Below are 15000 nucleotides of genomic sequence, written 5' to 3' on the forward strand. Positions count from 1 at the left end.
ACACACACACACACACACACACACACACACACACACACACACACACACACACACACACACACACACACACAGACACACGCACACACACACACACACACACACACACACACAGGCAAACACACATACACAGGCACACACACGCACACACTCACACACACAGAAAGGTTAAAGGCAAAATGAAGCAACACACAAAGGCTAGGCCTACTGTACAGGACCCTCCAAGAAGACAGGTATGAAAACCCATTCACCCGATTCGCCCCATGCCTCACTCCCTCATTGGCGAAACATCAGGGGAGTTTAAACATTCATGATGTCCAATCCCACCCAGATATGGACGGATGCCCTCCACCAATCTCCCTCAATGCCCACCCCCGCAACACCTCACTACACTTGCACACTTTTTCACACACGCATACACCCCACCAATCTCCCTCAAGCCACATGAATTCCTGCTTCTGGCAGGGGGGCACATATTTAATGTGCTAGCTACGGATGGACAAATTATCAATCTCATCATCAAGCTATTAATATATGGCTCCATATTAATATTTATACAAGAGGAGATGTGTGTGTGTGTGTGTGTGTGTGTGTGTGTGTGTGTGTGTGTGTGTGTGTGTGTGTGTGTGTGTGTGTGTGTGTGTGTGTGTGTGTGTGTGTGTGTGTGTGTGTGTGTGTGTGTGTGTGTGTGTGTGCGTGTTCGAGGAGAAGAGAACTCACATCTGGGTGCGGGATGGCATATTGTCCCTGAATGGTGTAAGCCTGCTGATGGATGGAAATGAAAAGACAGAGAGAGAGAGAGAGAGAGAGAGAGAGAGAGAGAGAGAGAGAGAGAGAGAGAGAGAGAGAGAGAGAGAGAGAGAGAGAGACAGACAGACAGAGAGAGAGAGAGAGAGAAAGAAATGTTAGTCAGCACTTACCTACAAATTTATGTGGGAGCACAAATGCAGGATTATTATAGGCAACACATTTTTTTAAAGTATTATTTTTAACCATAGGATTTCAGATGAAACTGTGTGTGTGTGTGTGTGTGTGTGTGTGTGTGTGTGTGTGTGTGTGTGTGTGTGTGTGTGTGTGTGTGTGTGTGTGTGTGTGTGTATGTGTGCGTACGTGCAGGTTTGAATGTGCGGTACTGCGCGTGTGGTAGTGGCTTGTGCTGCAGCAGCACACTCAGGTTGGCTGTGTGTGTGTGTGTGTGTGTGTGTGTGTGTGTGTGTGTGTGTGTGTGTGTGTGTGTGTGTGTGTGTGTGTGTGTGTGTGTGTGTGTGTGTGTGTGTGTGTGTGTGCAGGTTGCATGTGTGTGTGGGTGTGACCGTGTACATGCGTGTTCGTGCATGCCAGCGCACCATATGTATGCTAGTGTGTGTATGGGGTAGTTACCGGCAGGGGCTGGTGCTGTGTGTGTGTGCGTGCATATGTGTGTGCGTGCGGGTGTGGGTTAGTGTATAGTAGTTACCGGCAGGGGCTGGTGCTGTGTGTGTGTACGTGCGTGTGGGTGTGGGTTACTGTATAGTAGTCACCGGCAGGGGCTGGTGCTGCAGCAGCAGGCTCAGGTTGGCGGTGGAGGAGGCTGCAGCCAGGGGGTCGTTGGCCCTCACCTGGCCCCCAGTGAAGATGACCGGGGCGGCAGCCGGTTTGGGGCGGTATGGGATGGTCGCCCCCTTAGGAGGAGACTAGAGCACGGCGCGCGCACAGAGGCACAGCCAACACCAGTCAGGGATCAGGGGGAGAGCAGAGAGGAGAGAAGAGTGGAGGAGAAGAGGAGAAAAGAAGAGAGGAGAGTGGACGAGTGAAGAGGAGAAGAGAGGAAATGACAGGAGAGAGGCAAGAAGAAGAGAGGAGGAAAGAGGAGAGATGAGAGAACGAGGGCAAGAGAGGAGAGAAGAAGAGGATGCGGCGAGAGTAAGACAGGAGAGAAGAAAGGAGGTGAGGAGAACAGGGCAGAGAAAAAAGTAGGAGTGGAAAAGAGCGGAGAGAAGAAGAGAGGAAAAGGAGGATTGAGAGGAGGTAAAAGAGGGGCAGAGAGTGTGGGAAGGCAGACAGTATTAATTGGTAGGTCTGTGTCAAAGAAAGGGACTTCAGAAACGGAAGGATGAAGGGATTGAAAGAGACAGAGAGAAAGAGATAGAAAAGCAGAGAGCAAACACAATCTATGGGTCTGTCTTGTATTACCTTTATTACTTGTAGCTGACTTTCAATAAATGCTGATATTGAGACTATATTGATATATACTTTATGCAGTATATGCTTCTGTGTACAGACTAAGTTGTCCATCACTGAATAACTATGGCCGCGATGAGAAGCGTGGTGACGCATAATCTCATAATGTTGTAACATAATACCATAATAGCATAATAGCCCTTGCCGACAGCGCATCACCGCAACTCGTCAATTTCTGATTACCTTTGACCAGACTGCAATTTCTGACATCTAAGGTATGCCCTTGGGGTCAAAATGTGACGTGTGACTCAATGTGCCCCCTTGTGGCAGCATAACTTCACTGACGGTTAGGGTAAGGGAAAGGTCTAGGTTCAGGACATCTAGTCAATGTATGCCCTCGGCATCAAAATTGTAGTCTGGTCAAAGGTAGTAAGAAATTGATGAGTTAGGATGATACTGTGCTTCCCTGGCTGTTGATGGGTGACTGTGGCACTTTGATACATTGAGGGTGAGAGAGAGGGCAGGAGTAGGTGTGGGGATATGTATAGTATAGTACGTGCAAGGTATCAAAGTGCTGTCACCAACATAATGTACTGTAGGTGCAAAGCAGCCTGGGATATGTAGTGTTTCACTGTCTTCAGTGCTGTCTATTACCATGGTTGAAGCCGTTTTGGTTGTTGAGTTCAGTGCACAGACAAAATCATACAACGTTATAAGAATGTGCACATATCTTTGTCATTGTACGATGCATATACTTTATAACCTGCATAAGTCTTTCTTTCCTTTTTTGTTATGTGCACATTGCACTATGGTCTGCCCTGTCTAGTTATCTGTATGTTTTTCCGCACAATTAATTGCATTTTAGACACAATAAAGTTTAAAATTAAAGTTGATTAATTTTAAACTTTAACTTAAAACAACTTTAAAGTCAAAGGTGATACCTGTATTAGCCACCATTATTTTTTCCCAGCAAAGTGTTATATGACAGTTTAAAGCACCATGGGATAAGCTACATTTACATTTGTACATATTTGACTTGACAAAATGGAAAATGGAAATTAATTCTGGGCTGAGAATGTGACACAAAGGTTACATTACTAATGCAATTTCTCTAATCTTATCTGAGTTACCAAGACCTATGTACTTTTCTTACTATCAGCTATCTCTGCACTGATTGGATCACATTTGTGGTGGGTTCTTGTTGGGTTTTTAGTGTTTTTCTGCAACAACACATACAGTATGCAACATTTTCACCCGAGAAAGTATTTCTAACTGCATGCAAGTCGGTTGAGGGTGAAAAGGCTGTGCGAAGGCAAGATGCCTAACTCCATTTCTACTGCACATGCTGAAAGAGGGCACAGCTGAATGCCGTTATTTTGTTATCAGAAAACATCTCCTGCTGCCCCTGTGCCCATACACCACATGTTGATTCATGAGCACTACTGTGCCTGAGGCTTGTTCACTGTACATTGCTCTGGATAATAACATCTATTCATTAAAAAGTGGAAACATAATTGAAATCTGTGCTTACAGTTAGTTCACATTAATTACTGCGGATATGAATATCCGCTAATTGAAATGTGGAAATCTAAGAACTGCACTGACAGAAGTGCTACACAAAGCATCCCACAAATCCATTTGCCTCTCAGCATAATATAGGTCAGCAAGCAAAGTTTGCATCCATTGGACAAGGTCAGAATTTCTTTTCCCATTATCACATCTCAGCAAGCCTGCCAAACGTTTCTGTTTATTGGACAAGGCTGTAAGAGTTTTTTGAGATTTACAATATTGAAAGATGAAAATTTGCCTTTCTGAGGGCAAGTAATGTGCAAAGTTCAATCTTGTAAAGAGCAGCGTGCAGTGGGATTGTGTCTGAGGACATGAAAAGGTCATCTTCCTTTCAGTGAAAGTACACCCCCTCAATAGCTCGCCTTTTGTAAGGTACACCCCCTCAATCTCTCGCTTGTTGAAAGTACTGCTCGCTTCAATCTCATGCTTTTTGAAAGTGCACCTCAGCTTCTCGCTCGCTCCTAGCAGGCTACCGCTGAAAACTGTCAGCAAATTTGAGGTGAATATACAGTAAGTGTTTTTATGACTCCCTCCTGGAAACTCAAACACACGCATGCTCACATTCATGAAAGTGTGCAAACACACACACACACACACACACACACACACACACACACACACACACACACACACACACACACACACACACACACACACACACACACACACACACACACACACACACACTGTGTACTCACACACACACACACATGTACTCACACACCCACACACCCACACACACACACACACCTTTGAGGAGGACGCCGGTCAATTTCAGGTGATTAAGTGCGTTCTTAGAGACGGCAGGCATTATCAACTGCTGAGGCACCACCATTAGCACCAGAGGGAGACAGTGGCAGGCATGCATTTACTTACTCAATTATTATAATTATACTACCTCCGTCACAGTTGATGCACATACAAAATCATACTGCCGAAACACACGTACTGCACACAAACACACACAGAAACGCACATGAGCACTTGCGCACAAACACACAGCACAGAAGCACACACTCACACACACACACACACACACACACACACACACACACACACACACACACACACACACACACACACACACACACACACACACACACACACACACACACACACACACACACACTAGGCATAGCGGCATACCTCCAGCATGACCACACAGATCTGCTTGACACACTGGATGATGGCCTCTGGGGTGCCAGAGATGGTGACAGCTCTCTCGGTGGAGTTGGGAAGCATGTCCCCTGCCACCTGCACCTGAGCACCTGTGGACTGGGGGATAGAGAGAGAGGAGAGAAGAGAGAAGAGAGAAGTAGAGATGTTAGGATGGTATAGCTGTTGTTACAGGTAGTTGTTTTGGCAGAGTTGTTTCAGATACAGGTGAGATGTTTACAGCTCTCTCGGAGGACTTGGAAAACATGTCCCCCTACCTACCACCTGTACCTGAGAACCTGTGAACTGGAGAGATAGAGAGGAGAGGAGAGGAGAGGAGAGGAGAGGAGAGGAAAGGAAAGGAAAGGAAAGGAGAGGAGAGGAGAGGAGAGGAGAGGGGAGGAGAGAGGGAATAGAGAAGTGGAGCTATTAGGATGTTAGGACGGTTAGGAGGTACACCTGCACCTTAACATCTGTGGACCTGTGGGGGGGAGAGGAGATAAGCCAGGAAGGATGTTAGGGAGGTGAATAGGAAGAAGAAGAGGGAGAGGAAAGGGTGTAAGTGTTAGACAGTGAAGTTTGGTATGATTGATTGATTGATTGATTGATTGATTGATTGGTGATTGGTAGTATGTTGGCCGACACCTGCAACTGAGCACCGGACTGTGGGGGGAGAAAGGATAAGTTAGAGCAGTGGTCCCTTTTTCAACAAGCGTCCCCTTGAGCTTCCAGGATCAAAAAATGAGAATAAATTCTCTGACTAAGGCACTCCAAATTAGAACAGTTCTTTTGTGTTACTGCCCTGAAGAAGGCACTCATGCCGCTACGCGTGGGCCTTGTTTTTAATATGTCCATGTAGGACCTGTCATATTAATAAACAAGGCCCATTTTAGCGGCATGAGTGCCTTAGTCAGAGAATTTATTCTCACTTTTTGATCCTGGAAGTACTATACCTTGGACTAAAGAGCACCCAAACCCAAGAAGCCAACAAACTATTTGGATAAGAGCACGCCATACTCCCCAAACTGAAAGTCCCCTTGAGCTTATCATAAGCCTCACAACACCCCCTTAACTTCATCATGCCCCCTTAGTATTAAACAATAAGATAGACTAATGCTCTAAAATAGAGAGACCGAACTTGACACACTCCTTTGCAGTGGGTAGGCAGGGTTTGGGCTGTCTTACTCTACCAGAAGATGTTTGGTACAGATGTACCTTGTCTTTGTGTAAGACAATTGAGAATGGATGTCATGTTAGAAATGAAGGGCAGACTAACACCTGTGCCCCCAATGCAAGAGACATAGTTGAGCATTGGTTGAGCATTCTTGGTTGATGGTTGAGCATTCTTTGAATAAAGAATTATTACATTATTTCGATTCTTTAGGGAGTTTTTGAAGGACGTGTCCGGAGGAGATGATTATAGAGGCGTATTTGTAAGAGCTTAACTGCCAGCCAGCCTGCTCTTGGAAAAACAGAAGGAAGGAAAACAATGTTTCTCTTCACCCTTTCACAGTTAGTGTGTGTATGTGTGTGCGCACATGTGCACTGTAAAAAAAATGCTGTTAATTAAGGGCAATTTTGCAACAGCATCCCACTGTTTTTCCAGAAGACAGAAAACCACTACTGTGAAAACATTGCTTTCAGCCAGGCATTGAGCATAGACACTTATGAATTGTAGAATAGCAGCATTGGTTGTTGTGGAACATTACTGTATTAATACTAAATTATTTGTACTTTAAGACTTTATTATTTTCATAAAATTACCATTGGGAGACATATTCTTTTGTATTCCTCTCAAGAGTTGATCATGAATATACTTCTGTGCTATTACCACATTTCTGTGCTATTACCACAATAATACAATATGTTAGAGGTTTTTAATCAGCTTTTTTCAATGAGTTAATCAGTTTTAATGAGTGCTTTTTTACATTGTAGTTTCATTGTAGCAGTCATTGTAGGATCTCCACTCTGTGTGTGTGTGTGTGTGCATGTGTGTATGTGTGTGCGCGCAAAATTGTGTGGTTCTGTCCAGTAATACGACGTGTGAATCACAGACAAAGTAGTACTACACTGTAGCTATGTCTGCTCTAGTGCTATGAGGATTAGACAGATGCTGTCTACTAGTTTACGGCATGTCTGCCTCAGAGCTCCTGGGAACTTCCTGTGTGGATCAGACAGATAATCCATAGATGCTCCAGGAGAACACAGCAGATGTGAACAAACACAGAATGAGCTGAACAAACACAGAGGTGAGGAGAACTATCCAGCCTGAGAAGGAAAAATCACCAGACCGCCCTATCTGGGAGTTGTTCCGAACACACACAGACACAGACCAACACATACACACAAATACACCCACATATACACATGTGCATACAAATCCACAAATGGGTACTCACTCACTCACTCACTCACTCACTCACTCACTCACTCACTCACTCACTCACTCACTCACTCACTCACTCACTCACTCACTCACTCACTCACTCACTCACTCACTCACTCACTCACTCACTCACTCACTCACTCACTCACTCACTCACTCACTCCATCTCAGAGGAGACCCTTACCTCTCTCATCTCCTTGATTTTGGAGCCTCCTTTCCCGATGAGGGATCCACACTGGCTGGCAGGCACCACCAGGCGCAGGGTGACTGGGGGCTTACTGGTGGCTGGACTGTTGCTCATGGAGTTTATAATGTCCTGCATGGGGAACAACAAAACATTACATTACATTTAGCAGATGCTTTTACCCAAAGCAACTTACAAATACATAGCATAAATATGCATAGGAAGCCAGCAAGTCATTTTTTTAAAAAAAATTTTTTTCATAAAGTGTATTAGAGAAGGGTTCAGTGCATAGAAAATACTAGTACATGGGATATTCTAAACAGAATATTATCCATTGCTTTGAAATGGAAGTTTATGATGCCCTGTGTGGGGATAACTAAAACAGAAATGGAAAATTCTAGATCAGAGCATTATATTTCTGTAAACACACGTTTATGGCATCTGGGAACACAGAACATACATGGAATATTCTAGAATCTAGATTGCAGCATTCCATAAAATGTGAATACACCACACATGGAATACTGTAGATGGCAGCATTCTATTAATGTAAACATGCCACATAGAAGAATCCAGATCACAGGTCGCCAGACAAAAGTCATGACGACACAGAGTAATCCATGCTGTTCACTACCTAAAAGTACTGCATAGAATACTATACACCAAACGGATAGGCAATACCACAGTATTCTAGAGGGTGGTGGACTGTATGAAGTTCTGTATCCCTTTATAAGGCGTTTCTAAATTCATCAAGGAAAAAGTCAACACATGGCCTTGGAGGAACCTACCTTGATGATCGTTTCCAGTACTTTTAGTTACTCTGTTTAACGCTATTGGGGACTTTTACGACCTGTTATGAAACATAAAGTAGGTCTTGGCCTGCCTCCATGACTAAAATAGTAAATCTGGCTCTTTGAGCTCCGCTGATGATAGGATTGTTTCACTCTTGTTGTTGCAAGGAACAAATACACACTACTGTGGTATTCAGGTCACGAGTGTCCATATACTTGTGAAACTAACTTCATGAAAACAAAGTTTATTTAATACAATTTTTCATTTTGGTAGCACATATAAACAAACACATTGAACTGAGAACAACTAAATGCCTTTGAAATTCAAATGTGTGTGTTTGTGTTTGTGTTTGTGTTTGCGTTTGTGTTTGCGTTTGTATTGATGTGTGTGTGTGTGTGTGTGTGTGTGTGTGTGTGCGTGCGTGCATGCGTGTGTACATGTATATCTGTGTGTACCTCTTCAAACTTGTAAGCGATCATGGCGAAGGCTTTGAAGATGGCATCCGTGGGGCCGGTGATGGTGACGATCCTTTCAGGACAGTTGCCCTCCGAGATGTTGATGCGTGCACCGCTCTAGAGGACACAGACACATCATCAGTGGAATGAATAAAATGGGCCTTTTTTACCTTTATAATGTCAGGACAGTCGAAGAGGTGGACAGGAAATGATGAGGAGAGAGAGAGAGAGAGAGAGAGAGAGAGAGAGAGAGAGAGAGAGAAAGAGAGAGAGAGAGAGAAAGAGAGAGAGAGATAGAGAAAGAGAGAGAGAGAGAGAGAGAGAGAGAGAGAGAGAGAGAGAGAGAGATGGGGTAGGGCCGCATTCGAACCTGATTCCCCATGAGCTGCACCACAGCACCTCCAATAAATGATAACATTAATATGGATAGTTGCCCTCATAGACGTTGATACAAGCACCACTCTACAGGGTATGGAGAGCGTACATCCATCACACACCTCACACCAACACACCACTCACCTCCTCTCACACACCTCTTCCCAACATGAACACTCACCTCAGCTCATTTCACACAGTCACCCAAACTCACCTCACTCTACAAGCACGCACGCACACACGCACGCACACACACACACACCCGTCTCTCTCCATCCAATCAGACTCACTTCAGTTGCATTGCACATTAGATTTATTTAAACGACTTCATCACATCAAATTCGACACAGCTATACAACCTCCATCAAATTAGATTCACCTTTACTATAGGAGCTCCATGAAATAAGACGGATCTCCATGACGTAGAGGACATCAAATCAATTGGATTGATGTATGGCATGCAGTACATCGAAATATATTCCCCTACAGTATATGACTCGACTATGGCCACCGCTGCTTTCAATATTCACCAGCACTGATGAAATTGCACTGCAGTAGTCAAGCTGGGAAATTACCTACAGTAGTTATGATCTGCAACGGCCATCGTATTTAACCCTAGAACTGCCAAGCAGCTGCATTTAAACCCATAGCTGCTCAGCAGCTGCATTTAACCCAGACCTGCCATGCTATTGCACCTTTTTGCTTTTTTACCCGTCGAGTTGCCAAGCTATTGCACCTTTTCCTTTTAGTTTTCAGAAGAGTAAATGTATGCTCACCCCACCTTGCTGAAGCCAGGTGCAGGACAAAGGCTTATCTGACAATAGATAGAGTAGAGGTCTGCACACTGTAGCTCCACTTTGAAGGTTTATTATTATTACGTTATACAACGTTTCAACCCAGCAGGTCCCTTGAGTTGCAAAGCTATTGGGATTTTTTTTTTTTTACCTTTTAAGCCTTGAATTGCCAAACTATTGCATTTAAACTTAGAGTTGCCAAGTTGTCGAGTTGCCAAGTTAGCTGTCTATGGCCTAAAACTGTCTACGGCCCAGTACTGCAGAAGTGATGATTATAAATAGAGGACAGAGCTCAGCTTACCTCCTCTCGCATCTTCTTCACCGTTTCTCCTTTCTGAAAGGCAACAATCAGTGGAGTCACAAAAGTATTGAACATAATTGAATATAATGAAATAAACATATAATTTGGTTGACTGGCAGTTTAGTTGAATATTATCTTACGTAGTTTATTATTATACGGCTTGATTATGATTCTAGCAGGAGGTTCTTGTGAGAGATGTGCAGTAAGTGAACAGTATGGAGATATCCATTTACCTTTCCAATGATGCTTCCAACCTCCTACAAATTGGAGAAATGAAATGCAAATTAGACGTGTATTCATTCAGACTTGCATATGTACTGTATATTCTTTGTATACATGAATACAGAAAATGTAATACTTCATAGACAGTACACATGTGTTAACTATAATGCATGCTCATATTATGTTGGCAGTTTGGGTTGTGTATTTGTGTACTTTTTGCATGAGCATGTGGATGGCGAGGTTGACATCGTGTCCTCCTCTACACGAGACCCCTTACCTATGGTGCTCCCAGTGACGTGCAGTGAAGGGTATGGTAGGGTAGGCAGTAAATATAGAATATATATCTATTTATATATATATATATATATATATATATATATATTAACGGTGGGTTCGGTCCTCCCCAGAAAAAAATGTATTTCTTAGATGCAATTTCCTGCATTTTAACCAAATCTGGAGAGTCACTATCAGCTAAAAACTTTTACAAAAGACTAAAAACTTTGAACAAATAGTCCCCTTTCATGCAGATCTGAATTGTGTGTGTGTGTGTGTGTGTGTGTGTGTGTGTGTGTGTGTGTGTGTGTGTGTGTGTGTGTGTGTGTGTGTGTGTGTGTGTGTGTGTGTGTGTGTGAGAGAGAGAGAGGGGGGCCTTATGCCACAAGGTATGGTTTGAATAGGCAAATAGGCCTATTCACATAAATATGCTGATATGGTCTTTAATGTGCAACAAATTAGTAGGCCTATGTTTCTCTAAATACTGTAAATATAAAGTAGGCTATAAGATGCCATCAGTGCTTAACCACCACAGCTCTAATAACTAAATAAGTAAATAGGCTACACTATTTAGACATTTGGACATTGTCAGTAGACCTAAATCTGAAACAATAAGTGAAAACATAATTTCAATTTCTTGAAAAGGCCAGCTACACTTATTTGTTTTGCCAAATTGCCAAATTAGCTCCAGGACCCATACTTTGTACACCTTTAAGGACCTGTAGGCCTACATTTTACAATAATAATTTAGAAAGCTACAACATTTTGGGGGGGAAAGCTTTAACTTTTGGCTTTAGCAGTTGATTTTGTTGCTCTTCTGTTTATTCTGTTGCAAATGCCAGGGCGTTTCACATGGATGGAGGGTGGCACAGTGTAGCCTACTTTTGAAGATAAAATGTCTAGTTCACCAACTGTGAATCACACCATAGCATGTGAGGGGGAAACGATTTACATTTAGCAATAAACCAACCTAGGTAACAGCTCCTGCCTCACTGCCGCGTTTTGTGCTGATAATCAAACACTCACAGACAAGAAGGAAAGTAGGCAAGGGGCGGGTTGCTTGCAAACATGACCCGTGCATTCAGACAGTATCGAGTAAACCAACGAAACCACTTCTGAGACTCATTCTTGTGCGTGATAGTATTCTCAAACACTTCAGCTACGGTTGTGCAAGGTGTTTCAAATAAAGTCAATTTGTGAGTGCGGAAGCACTCCGAGAAACCATCCCCAGTCAATCGTCCTGTTCCACGTTGATCTCGACTCGCACACCGCGCACTTCAAAAGAACGCAGCTGCACTTGCTAACAGGCTCCACACAACTCACGCATTGCGTAGTCATCATCATAATAAATTAGGGAAATGGAGTCATGTCGTACGCTCAAAAAACAATCTCGCGTCCATAATAACACACACTATTCATGTCCACCACCGCACAACCAATCTTCAATGTCAACACCCTGACAAACGGTGACGACAAAAGGCACCACGAAAAAACTTGAGCATGTTCATGTTAAAAGGCTACCCACAGCATAATAATTAGATGAATCTTAATCTTAAACTTTAAAGCAGAATCACAAGTAGGCTGTGTTTTTCATGCAAGCTAGTTCCATTAAAAGCCCGGGGTGGTTGACATGATGAAGACATTTTGTCCCAGTGCAAACTACTTGAAGCTGCTACCCATCTGATGTTGAATATTTCCACAATGCAGCGATTGCAAACGGCTCAGCTGTCTGTCACTTGAACCGTCTTTCTTGCTACTTCTCGGCATTTTTTAAAATAATAAAGACAAAAAGCCAAAGACTGCCATGTTTTCTTTCCGATACGGCTAGAGATTTGAACAAGCCTTGCCTTGCTAGTTGTTGCTATCATAGCTGCCTGTAGGGCAGAAATTGGCTACTACCTGAATTGTAACAATTTTTCATTTTGGGCGCTGTGATTGGCTCACATACTCCCGCCACAGAGTAAAGGCTCTGCTTTTAGTCCCATTGACAAGCTATGTGACAACTTAATACGCATGCGCAAACTTCTACATTGACAGCATTGAAGGCAGGGTAGGCAGAGGAAAAGCGAGCCTTACCGGGCTGCCTGGCTGGCATTCGAAAGCTCTGCTTTCAGCCTGTCTCTGCTACCAGCCGGGACTGCGCGTTGCCACGGCAACCTGCCCAAGCCTGAGCGCTTTGCTTCGTGCGATTACTTAGGTTTTTGATCGTTGTCCTGTGTATACTGTACTTTAAACAGCTCATAATTTATGCTGAATCAATGTTATTGTTGTGTAGGCGGCCTATGTGAACTCTGAAGAATATTTTTTTAAACACGTGTTAGTTTTTATTTTTAAGACATTTATCCCAGGGTAGGCACTGCCTACCCTGCCTACCCTGACCGCACGTCTCTGGGTGCTCCTATCCTGCCCATTCTCTATTCCTCCAGTACTCCTTTCCTGGACTCCTTTTCTACTCCTCTCCTATCTCTTAGGGTCCATTCCATTATCCTAACTTCCATCCTCGACTTGTGCTTATGGCCTCGCGCTTCGCTGACGCCTCGCTTCCATGGAGGAAACAATGAAGTTTTCCCGTTGTCAGTGTCAGCCTAGGCAACACGTTTTGGGAACTTTTCCCCATTCAACACGTCAGTTGCAAATGAGAAAATAACCTTTGAATTGTGCTTTTTGTGAGATAATGAATTAATCTTCCATCGTCAATGACGTCTTGCAATATCATGGTGAGGCCACAACCACCAAGGGAGGACGCGAGTTAGGATAATGGAATGGACTTTTATGGTTCTGGTCCTCCCCTCTTACTCCTTGTCTACTCCACATTGAGTCCCGCTCCTCTCCCACCTACTATGGAAGGACCAAGGACCTCCTGCCTTACTCCCTCTCTAATCCATACATACACTTCCTCATCTCCTCACCTCCTGGCAATTTTGCTTCAAATGTTCATTCCTTTGCATTTTCAATTGGGGCCCCACCTGACCCTAGAATTGCCTCTGCTACTACTCTACTACTCAACTCTACTGCTCCACTACTCCTTCTCTACTATTCTACTACTCAACTCTACTCCTCCATTACGCCTTCTCTACTATTCTACTACTCAACTCTACTCCTCCACTACTCCTTCTCTACTACTCTACTACTCAACTCTACTGCTCCACTACTCCTTCTCTACTACTCTACTACTCAACTCTACTGCTCCACTACTCCTTCTCTACTACTCTACTACTCAACTCTACTCCTCCACTACTCCTTCTCTACTATTCTACTACTCAACTCCTCCATTACGCCTTCTCTACCTCTTACCTTGCCGTGCATGAGTAGGCGGATGGTGAGGGTGACATTGAGTCCTCCTTCGGACTGGACCTTGGCGGGTTCCATCATGGGGGCGGCTGAGTGGGAGTGGGCGTGGGCGTGGGTGTGGGCGTGGGCGTGGTCTCGAGACGAGGGATGTGGCAGGGCGAGAGAGTGAGTGATGGGAAGGAAAGCCAACCAGTCACCTGCAAGACACATGATTGACAGATTGACAGGAGTTAATGGGTGATAAGATAAACACATACATACAACTGTTTCTCTCTCTCTCTCTCTCTCTCTCTCTCTCTCTCTCTCTCTCTCTCTCTCTCTCTCACACACACACACCGCACACACAAACACACACACACACACACACACACACACACACACACACACACACACACACACACACACACACACACGCCCCCACACACACATGATCTCAGCACGTTACATATTACATGAGTCATACAGTCTACCGGTGTATGCTATGGCATCTCAGGGAGGTAATCTCACATGTTATACCACATGTAGCCACAAGGGGGAGTAGAATTATCATGTTTCTGAATGATGATTGAATGACTGCTCTTGAAAGAGACAGTTGTACAGTTAGACAGGACAGAAAGCCCAGTGAATGACTTTATACAGATTTGACATGTCAAGACACATTTCTGTACAAATAGACAATAAAGTGTATCTCATCCTATCTTATCTTATCTTATCTTATCTTATACTATCTTATACTATATTATAAAATATAACTCTTGGTGCAGATTCCAAACAGGCATTTGTTTTAAAACTTTTAGTAAATCGGGTGGGTGAACTTTGAAACTCTCAGGGAGAAGTAATATAACCGTAAATTCTCAAAGTCCCATCTGAAGAGGTTACAGGCCCAGCGATTGACTCAGAATACAGGTGTGTGTATATGTGTGTGTGTGTGTGTGTGTGTGTGTGTGTGTGTGTGTGTGTGTGTGTGTGTGTGTGTGTGTGTGTGTGTGTGTGTGTGTGTGTGTGTGTGTGTGTGTGTGTGTGTGTGTGTGTGTGTGTGTGTGTGT

General features: G+C 43.8%; 1 protein-coding gene across 1 annotated transcript in view; it reads right to left on the reverse strand.

Annotated features, from left to right (window-relative positions):
• LOC134459997 (poly(rC)-binding protein 3-like) overlaps positions 1-15000 on the reverse strand; it is a 61140-nt gene that overhangs the window by 5820 nt on the left and 40320 nt on the right. Inside the window, exons 4-11 of the mRNA XM_063212491.1 lie at positions 13958-14151; positions 10402-10425; positions 10169-10201; positions 8699-8815; positions 7452-7583; positions 4873-5001; positions 1518-1670; positions 718-762 (exon numbers count right to left, since the gene is read on the reverse strand). Of these exons, the coding sequence (XP_063068561.1) occupies positions 718-762; positions 1518-1670; positions 4873-5001; positions 7452-7583; positions 8699-8815; positions 10169-10201; positions 10402-10425; positions 13958-14151 (827 nt within the window). The remainder of the gene's footprint in view (positions 1-717; positions 763-1517; positions 1671-4872; positions 5002-7451; positions 7584-8698; positions 8816-10168; positions 10202-10401; positions 10426-13957; positions 14152-15000) is intronic.

Source organism: Engraulis encrasicolus, chromosome 12 (assembly GCF_034702125.1).
Source record: "Engraulis encrasicolus isolate BLACKSEA-1 chromosome 12, IST_EnEncr_1.0, whole genome shotgun sequence".
In the NCBI taxonomy this organism is placed as follows: domain Eukaryota; kingdom Metazoa; phylum Chordata; class Actinopteri; order Clupeiformes; family Engraulidae; genus Engraulis; species Engraulis encrasicolus.